Source organism: Medicago sativa, chromosome 8, assembly GCF_051527215.1.
Source record: "Medicago sativa cultivar Bolivia chromosome 8, Bolivia_mono, whole genome shotgun sequence".
Classification (NCBI taxonomy): domain Eukaryota; kingdom Viridiplantae; phylum Streptophyta; class Magnoliopsida; order Fabales; family Fabaceae; genus Medicago; species Medicago sativa.
The window spans coordinates 36,415,435-36,426,248 of NC_140756.1; the positions used below are offsets into that span (position 1 = coordinate 36,415,435).

General features: G+C 36.4%; 1 protein-coding gene across 1 annotated transcript; it reads right to left on the bottom strand.

Moving 5' to 3' along the window:
- Positions 1 to 9,060: 9,060 nt before the first annotated feature.
- On the bottom strand, positions 9,061 to 10,039 carry LOC146898852 (uncharacterized). Its single transcript, XM_085736627.1, has 3 exons — positions 9,941 to 10,039; positions 9,510 to 9,891; positions 9,061 to 9,446 (listed from the first exon to the last, which is right to left on the bottom strand). The coding sequence occupies exons 1-3, from the start codon at positions 10,037 to 10,039 to the stop codon at positions 9,061 to 9,063; spliced, it is 867 nt and encodes a 288-aa protein (XP_085592753.1).
- Between the last annotated feature and the right edge of the window lie 775 nt (positions 10,040 to 10,814).

Sequence of the window (10,814 nt, forward strand, 5' to 3'; positions counted from 1 at the left end):
AAAGCAATTAACTACGTACTTATTTCAAAAATTAACACGTATCAAGGTTGATTCGATTTTGAATTGTAATTATTACGTACTGTTAAAGGCAATTAAGAATGTAGTTAATGGCTTGAAAACGTCGTTAATGACATTTAAAAACTTGAAAGTCGAATATTTTTGTATAGGAATTACTTTTAATTGCTTTTATGCATTATGCACTAACCACTCTACCACTTACTACCTATTAAAAGCAATTATGACATACTTATTTCAAAAAATTACACGTATCAAGGTTGATTCGATTTTGAATAGTAATTATGACGTAGTGTTAATGGCAATCAAGAACATAGTTAATGACAATTAAAAACTTTTGAATAGTAATTATTACCAATAGAAAACTATGATTAATAATCATATTTGAAAGTAACGAAGAGAATTGCCAATTACCTATTTAAATACCACTTAGTTGTGCTAATACAGCCATTCTCGACTTTAAGCAAAATTAAGCAAATATAACTCTTTCTTGCACTTGCTAATATGACAAACATTTTCACCACCATTTCAGTTGTGACAGGTGGAAAGAAGGATTTGAAGTTGATTGTCTGTGTGGCCCATATATGGCTGATCCGTGATAAGGAAAATCCAGACGATATCATCTTCATGAACATGATATTGGTTGATGAGAAGGTATATTATATAAATCGATTGTATAAATAAATGATCCTTTTTTCAAGTTGCCACTACGATAACATATACTATGGTTTATGTTAATGACATGTTATTTTTTGTTTAGCGAGGACGGATCCATGCCACTGTTCATAAGTTCCTGGTGCCAACGATTCAAGGAATGATTGAAGAAGGAGGAACATATAAGCTAGAGAATGTCATGATAGGATTTAATGAGGGGAATTACAAACTCTTGCCACACAAGCACAAACTTAATATGAAATTGGTGTAAGGCTTGGATCAAGTTTCAAAGGAGTCAATTTTTGTTTGTTTTATTTGTAATGACTATTAACAAGAGTTACTTTAAGAGATGGGTTGAATACGTAAAAAAAAAAAAAAGGTTGATGATAACCAATGATGAATGTGAAAATACTAATGTCACTTCAAATGTCGTTTTTATAGTATTTAATAATGTATTATATCTAATGTAAAATGTACGGTTTTCAAACTATATATTAATGTCAAGATGATATGATTAATGTAATACATTTTTATAAAAAAAAAAAGAAAAAAAATGTAATACATTTTTATCATGTGAATATTTCATATATTTTTTATTATTATGATATAACTTATTCGTACATATTTTAGTCGGTGGGACCCGTGCGGAGCACGGGTCGATGGTCTAGTAATTGGCGAATGCTTTGGTTTATATAGTGGTAGAAATTAGGTTGTGATGAAAATATTGGACAAAAATGCCCCTGGACCTTGAATCAGCATCCTATGCACTTGGATAATACTTTGTTAAAAAGATTAAAATTAATAATAATAATAATAATAATAATAATAATAATAATAATAATAATAATAATAATAATAATAATAATAATAATAAAAAAAACAAAAAACAGAAATAAACATGATAATAATAAAAAAATCGAAAAACAATAAAATAAATAAAATAAAAAACTTAAATTAAAAATAAAAAACAAAAACAAAAAGTAAATAAGATAATAATAAAAAAACTAAAAATTGTCGCCTTCGGAACCAAAATGAGGTAATTCAAAGTAAAGAAAACAAAATTTGGTCAATAAATGGGGTATGAGAGATGCCCCTATGTAAGTTTCTTCGGACGGAGACTTGAAAAATGAAATTTTTGATCCGACGGTCCGAAGAGACTTAAATACAGAGTACGTTATTTTTGACCAATTTTGACTATAAAATGCTATGATGCTCGCGATGCAAGTGTGATGCAAGACGGTGAAGATGATCCGACTGGGGAGAAACAGCAAAAGGATACTTGAGTTCGCAAAAGAAAGGGATCCGACTCTGCTAGGATAATGTAGGTTTATTGGGGGAAAAGGGTCGTCAACTATCGCACTGATAGTTGTATGAAGACAAACTGGCAAGCATTACCTTCTATTGATGTGAGATAACTTAATGAAGGTATGAGTAAGAAAGAAAAGACGTTGTCTACTGTCGATGTGAGAAAGTAAGACACAATGATAAAAGTAAAGACATGTTTTATGTATTATCGATGTGAGATAGCTTAATGACGGTAAAACGAAAGGAAAGACATCTTGACCAAACATATTGGGGAAATTGAATGTATATGTAAACTGATTGTTCGTGGAACCTGCCACTTGGAAATATGTTTGATTGGTGACATCTCTGGATCAGACACCACAGGATGATGTAACGCCCAAATTGAAAGTGTCTAGAATTTTCAATAAGTTCATTAAATACTGATATTGGATACAATAATTATACAATACAAATACGACATCAGTCGCGAATTCTGAATACAAACCAACTTGAGTCTTATGTTTTCTCCTTCAAGCAAGCAACTATGTAAGGAATGAGTAGCCTTTGTGGAAACACCATAGAATACTTGAAGCAAGCTTCCTCCACTTGATTCTACTTAGCTAGGGTTTTGGTGTAAGGCTTAGAATACTCGAGTTTCCCTTTAGTTGTGCAAGGTGAGTTCTTAGAAAGTTAAACCTTCCTTTGGAATGAGTAGTTCTAGAGAGAAAACTATGAAATTTTGTTAAGTTAGTATGATATGATTTCAGTACCCTAAAGCAATTCTTGATGATTATTTGATAAAATTGCCATGGAATAGGTTTATTATTGTTTCTATATGTTGCTGGATGTTTTGGTGCATTGCAGGATCAATTTGGATGAGTTTTGGGTCAAAAATTGCAAATTCTGCACCACAGACCCGATGAAAGTCGCTAGTATAGCAAAATATTTCTCTAATAACGAAATTCACAGAACCTTGTCCGGAAAATTTTTGCCAATGGCGAAACTCTCAGAACCTGCCAACATGTTTTTGGATTGTTGACTCATTTTAGGGTCGGTGGTGCAGTCTGAAGTCTTTCTTTCATCGATTTATAACTTTATAACCCCGAAACAACATCTAGACAATGCACATAACATCAAATGATTCATGAAATGAAAATCATGGCAATCCAAGCTTAATTGGCAAGAATGGCTTACAAGAGATTTACACAAAACACGATGGGGTAGATATAAATTACGAAATGGAATGAACATAGAGCCTCAGCCTAGCTTGCCGAGAACTAGAATGTTAAGCATGAACTTATGTATGTTAAGACGTGAAGCGATTAGTTTAATCTATTCACTAAGAATGTATAAGAAAGATGTTGTTTTCGTGTCTCTTGTGATCCACGTTAGGTTAGGACCTCAAGGGGTTTTCCCGCTATGGGAAACGGGATAAGCTTTGCAAGAGGGGCCCGCACTATACTACCTTAGATAGGTCCTCATCGATCATGTATGGGATTGTACTCGGGATTACTCCACCCGGGGCTCTCCGTAAAATGAATTTAGATAATGTTGTTGTTCAACGCTAACTTCTAACTTAATAAATGAATAGAACTGTGTATGATATGATATGAATATGATTAGTGTAACACCCTGTTTTCCCACCATGAAAATTTCTTAAATAAAAATCAGAGTTTAACAACTTTAAACGGAATGCTACACTTCTTAAAATTCATAAACTGAATTAAATAACAATTTATCCTTCAAAAATCATTCGACATAAGTAATTCAAAACCTCACAGCGGAATTAGTTCAGCATCAATAAAAAGTCTTTGGCACGCCGGCCTCATCATAAAAATCTCATAAGTCTTGTTCAACATTTATTCATAGAAATCCATAAGTAATGCGTAAGGAATAGAAATAGAGTCAAAGTCCCATCCCGTTACGTATCAGAGTACCTAGACACAATGTGAGGAGTCCACTCACGACCGCCTCTAATCTTTATTACCTGGAAGTTACCCATACGAAGGGCAACATTTTCAAGCAGAAGGGGTGAGATTTCACAAACAACATATTAAGCATATAATTCATCAAAATATATTTAACAACATAAAACATCATAAGCATCAATATCAATAATCATTTAGCATCATCAATACATAATCATCAAATCATAATCAAACATCATCGTCAATACGTCATCATCAAATCGTAATCAAACATCATAAATCGACTCACACTTGACTCGACAATGCGATTCAACTTGACTATGCAACTCTTAACTTCTTAAATCATCTCAAATCATCTTAGACATCTTGAAATGCAAATGCATGTGGTACTAATACAGGGCATCAAGCCCCCAACATATATGAGCGTAAATAGGGTCCAAGGCATTAAGCCCCCAACAAAAGTGAGCAAAAGCTCCAGGGCATCAAGCCCCCAACGTATTTTGAGCAAAAGCTCTAGGCCATCAAGCCCCCATCTTTAATGACTATGCAAATGGACTCAACTTCCAACAACTTAGACAACATCATGAACATCTCTTATAATTCCATTAATATGGACAATTTCTTAAATCTTTACAACTTAGATCGACTCTTGCAACTTTTATGACATTAACGGTCAACCAACAGAAAATGGCAACGTAGGCAGCACATAAACAGTTCTCAATTAACACATCATTATTGAAGAATGAATTGCATCAATACAAACATCATAAATAATCCAAACAATACATATATAACAATATCACATTAATATTATTCTCAGTCACCTTAATTAATCTCCCTGGACAGTTTACAACTTCTTAACAACTTACATTTCCAACTCAAGGGTCATCTCAAGACTTTACGTGCGAAAAATCGCAAGAACAATTTTGGGCAGAATGGGGGTAACTGCTCACCGTGGCGAGTAGGATTGCTCGCAGTGGCGAGTTGCCTTGCTCGCGAGGCGAGCTGCTCGCATCGGCGAGCAAAACATAGCTCCTGGACCTCTTCTTCTCTCTCTGCTCGCAATGGCGAGCGATGATTTTGCAGGCTTGGGTAAATTTATGAAATTCTTAGTTTTTCACCTAACTCATGGATCTAACCTCAAAAACAGCTTCTAATAATCATCTTATGAATCGTTTAAGGTCTGTACATCATTTTTACATCAATTCAACAAGTTTCTATGGTTCAATCATCAAAATTGGCCTCAAACCCTAATTCCTAATTCTCACAAAACTCAACCTACATCTTGCTAAATCCATTTATCAGAATCATAAACTTAATAATATTGAGAGTTAGTCTCACCCTTACCTTATAACAGATGAAATTGTCGGCCTCCAGGTTTCTCCTCATCTCTTCTCTCGTTCTCCTCTTTTCTCCAAAAAGTGTTGTAATGTAAAAACGTTTCTAACCTATGTATCTCCTATTTATCTCTTTGTATTTCTCTTCTCACCACTAAACTTACTCATCTCACATCACAACCCCACTTCTTAGTATTTTTATTTTGTTTTCATATCTTATTTTATTTATTTAATAATAAAATAAGTCGCAATACTTCATAAAATCACTAAAAATCATATATCACACACAAATCTTAAAAATCACATAAATCACATGTAAGTCATGTAAATCACTTAAATTGATAAATCATATAATTATATATAAATATATTCTAAATCTCATTAAAATAATTAATAATTAAGACGGGCGTTACAACTCTCCCCAACTTATAGAATTTTCGTCCTCGAAAATTTAACTCAAGCAAACAACTCTGGATAAGATTCCAGCATCTTACTCTCTAGCTCCCATGTCAAGCTTTCACCAATCGCTCCACCCCAAACGACTTTCACAAGGGGTATATCTTTGCCTCTCAACTTATTCACTTCACGACCTTCGATTCTCACTGGTAAGGACTCAATCGTAAGCTTATCTCTAACATGCACATCATCTCTTTGGATCACATGAGATGGATCCGGAACATACTTCCGAAGTTGCGACACATGAAATACATCATGCAAATTCGAAAGGTGCGGTGGTAAACCCACTCGGTAAGCCACCGTTCCAACTCTTTCTGATATTTGATACGGACCAATAAACCTCGGAGTCAACTTCTTGGACTTCAATGCACGACCAACACCGGTCATGGGAGTAACTCTTAGGAACACATGGTCTCCCTCTTGAAACTCAAGGTCTTTCCTATGCTTATCATGGTAACTCTTTTGTCGACTCTGTGACGCTTTCATCTTTTCTTGAATCATCTTCACCTTCTCAGTAGTCTGTTGAACAATTTCTGGTCCTAAAATCACACTCTCACCTATTTCAAACCAACACAACGGAGTTCTACACCTCCGTCCATACAGTGCCTTAAAAGGTGCCATCCCAATACTAGTATGATAACTGTTATTATGCGTGAACTCTATCAACGGAAGATGACTATCCCAAGTTCCTCCTTGCTCAAGTACACAAACTCTCAACAAATCTTCCAACGACTGAATCGTTCTTTCCGACTGACCATCTGTCTGAGGATGATAAGCCGAACATAACCTCAACTTAGAACCTAAAGCCTCTTGCAAACTCTTCAAAAATCTAGAAGTAAATCTTGGATCTCTATCTGACACAATGCTCGAAGGAACACCATGCAGCTTCACTATATCACGAATGTAAATCTCCGCTAATTGAGCTACAGGAAAACTAATATTAATCGGAAGAAAATGAGCCGACTTCGTCAGTCTATCAACAATCACCCAAATAACGTCATTCCCTTTAGGAGTATTCGGAAAACTCGTCACAAAATCCATGGATATACTATCCCATTTCCATTCTGGCACATCTAACGGTGTCATCAACCCAGCAGGTTTCTGATGCTCTACCTTCGACTTCTGACAAATCAAACAAGAATACACAAATTGTGCCATATCACGTTTCAATCCAGACCACCAGAACAACTTCTTCAAATCACGATACATCTTCGTAGCTCCCGGATGAATACTCAAGATACTCCTATGAATCTCTTCAAGAATCATCTTCTTCATCTCATCATTGTCTGGAATACAAATTCTACCTCGAAACCTCAACACGCCCTGATCATCGACCTTAAAGTCACTATCTTCATTCTGATTGTCAGCAATCAATAAGTCCCCAAATTTAACATCAACTTTCTGCGCCTCTTTAATACTTTAAACGAATTCACTATCAATCTTCAGCATCCCTAACTTAACACTTCGAGACGACATTTCACAGACTATGCTCAAATCTCTAAACTGTTCAAGCAATTCAAACTCTTTAACCATCATAGCAGACATATGTAAAGTCTTCCTACTTAAGGCATCTGCAACAACATTAGCTTTACCCAGATGATAATTCAAACCAAAGTCATAATCTTTCAATAATTCCAACCACCTTCGCTGTCTCATATTTAATTCCTTCTGATCAAACAAATACTTCAAGCTCTTGTGATCACTAAACACCTCGAATCTCGAACCATACAAGTAATGTCTCCAAATCTTAAGCACAAATACAACTGCAGCCAATTCAAGATCATGCGTATGATAGTTTCGTTCATGAATTCTCAACTGTCTTGAGGCATAAGCAACCACTTTACCATTTTGCATAAGCACACCGCCTAACTCCAACTTGGATGCATCACAATACACCAGAAAAGGTTCATCTGACTTCGGCAATATCAAAATTGGGGCCGTCGTCAACCGCTTCTTCAATTCATTAAAACTGTTCTCACAATGAACATCCCACACAAAGTTTTTACCTTTACAAGTCAACTGCGTTAACGGAAGTGCCAACTTAGAAAATCCTTTTATAAATCTTCGGTAGTAACCTGCTAATCCCAAAAAGCTTCTAATCTCAGTATCCGACTTATGAGTCTCCCATTGTGATACTGCATCAACTTTAGACGGATCAACTGCAATACCACTACCAGAAATAACATGGCCAAGAAAACTTACTTCCTTCAACCAGAATTCGCACTTAGACAATTTAGCATATAGCTTCTTCTCTTTCAGCACTTGCAAGACAATCTTCAAGTGCTCAGCATGTTCTTCTTCTGTCTTAGAATAAATCAAAATATCATCGATGAACACAACCTTGAAGCGATCCAAAAATGCATGAAAAATGCGATTCATATACTCCATAAACACACCACGTGCATTACTAACACCGAAAGGCATCACCTTATATTCATAATGCCCATAACGCGTTCTAAAAGCTGTCTTCTGCATATCTTCAACTTTTATTTTAATGTGGTGATAACCCGATCTCAAGTCAATCTTGCTAAACACACGTGCACCCACTAACTGATCCATCAAATCATCAATTCTTAGAAGTGGATACCTATTCTTTATAGTTACTTTATTCAGCTGTCGATAATCAATGCACAACCTCATACTACCATCTTTCTTCCTAACCAATAATACCGGCGCTCCCCATGGTGAAACACTCGGTCTTATAAACTTCTTATCGAGCAAATCCTCCAACTGTTTCTTCAACTCAGCCAACTCAGAAGGCGACATATGATAAGGTGTCATAGACACAGGCTTCGTTCCCAGAATAAGATCAATCGTAAATTCAACTTCTCTCTCCGGCGGCACATCAGGGATCTCATCGGGAAAAACTTCTGAGAAGTCGCAGACCACTCGTAGCCGATCAATCATTGCTTGATTCTCCAAAGATAAGGGTGCCATCAAGGAAAATATTAAAATTCCATCACGTTCTAACTGCTTTAGCTGCTTAGTAGACAAAAACTCTGCTCCAATTTCTTCTTCCGCAGAAGAGAAATACACCGACTTACTAAAACAATTAATGTGAACATGGTTGTACTCTAATCAGTTCATACCAAGAATTACATCCATTCCACTCAAAGGTAGACAAACCAAATCAATTTCAAAATCTCGACCAAACGTAGACAAAGGACATCTTAAACAAACAAGAGAAGTAGTCACTGAACCCTTGTTCGGAGTTTCGACAACCATTTCTCCATTCATATCAGACATAGCAAGACCCAACTTAGTAGCACAATCAATAGCAATAAAACAATGTGTAGCACCAATGTCAATAATAGCAATTAAATGAGTATTATCAATATAGCAAGTACCTCTGATCAAGCGATCCTCGTTCTCTGTCTGAGTACCAGTCAAAGCAAACACTCTCCCAGTATTCTTAGTCTTCTTCGGTTTCTTGCATTGAGACCCAATATGGCCTTCTTCATTGCAATTAAAGCACACAATATCCTCATGCTTACACTCTGCAAGCGAATGTTCTTTCTTGCCACAACGGAGCACCGTTTCTCATCTTTAGTACAAGCATTGCTCTTATGGCCTTTCTCACCACAAGAGAAGCAAAAAATCTCAGCAACAGTATCATTCTTCCTTGGCCACCTCTCTTCATTAACTTTTCGCTTTCCTTTATCAGCAGGAGCACTGTAAGGCTTTGGGCGACTTTGCTGACCCTTACCTCTCTTCTCATTCACAATCTTATAATGAGCTCTAGTATCATCTTCATAGATTCTGCAACTGCTCACTAATTCAGAAAAGTCACGGATCTGTTGGTAACCAATGGCCCGCTTGATGTCAGCACGCTAACCATTCTCAAACTTGATACACTTGAAAAACTCTGCATTATCACCGGTGTAGTGCGGATAAAACTTAGCTAGCTCCACAAACCTTGCAGCATACCCTGTCACAGTCATGTTACCTTGTTTCAGCTCAAGGAACTCGATCTCTTTCCTTTCGCAAACATCCTCCGGAAAGTATCTGTTTAGAAACTCTCTCCTAAACACGGCCCAAGTAACAACCGCATCATCTTGCTCTAAGGTAGGTAGAAGACTCACCCACCAGTCATCAGCTTCCTCTGCCAGCATGTGCATACCAAAACGCACCTTCTGATCGCCCGTGCATTGCATGACGTGGAAGACTCTCTCAATCTCTTTGAGCCACGACTGTGCTCCATCAGGGTCGTACCTTCCCTTCAAGGTAGGGGGGATGATTCCTCAGAAAGGTTTCCAGCATTCTTACTTCAGCATTAGCACCAGCACCAACCTTAGGATGTTGTCCCACAGCTTGAGCCACAACTTCCAACGCAACACCAATCGCATCATCATTTCTTCCAGCCATTCTAGTTCTCTGCACATCACACAACAATTAGAATAACATGATAATGGTATTCCAACTGTTAAACGACACGACTCGACTCAACTACTTGGCTGGATGGACCGACCTACTCTGATACTAATTGTAACACCCCGTTTTCCCAACATGAAAATTTCTTAAATAAAAATCAGAGTTTAACAACTTTAAACAGAATACTACACTTCTTAAAATTCATAAATTGAATTAAATAACAATTTATCCTTCAAAAATCATTCGACATAAGTAATTCAAAACCTCGCAGCGGAATTAGTTCAGCCTCAATAAAAAGTCTTTGGCACGCAGACCTTATCATAAAAATCTCATAAGTCTTGTTCAACATTTATTCATAGAAATCCATTAGTAATACGTAAGGAATAGAAATAGAGTCAAAGTCTCATCCCGTTACGTATCAGAGCACCTAGACACAATGTGAGGAGTCCACTCACGACCGCCTCTAATCTTTATTACCTACAAGTTACCCATACGAAGGGCAACATTTTCAAGCAGAAGGGGTGAGATTTCACAAACAACATATTAAGCATATAATTCATCAAAATATATTTAACAACATAAAACATCATAAGCATCAATATCAATAATCATTTAGCATCATCAAATCATAATCAAACATCATCGTTAATACGTCATCATCAAATCGTAATCAAACATCATAAATCGACTCACACTTGACTCGACAATGCGACTCAACTCGACAATGCAACTCTTAACTTCTTAAATCTTCTCAAATCATCTTAAACAT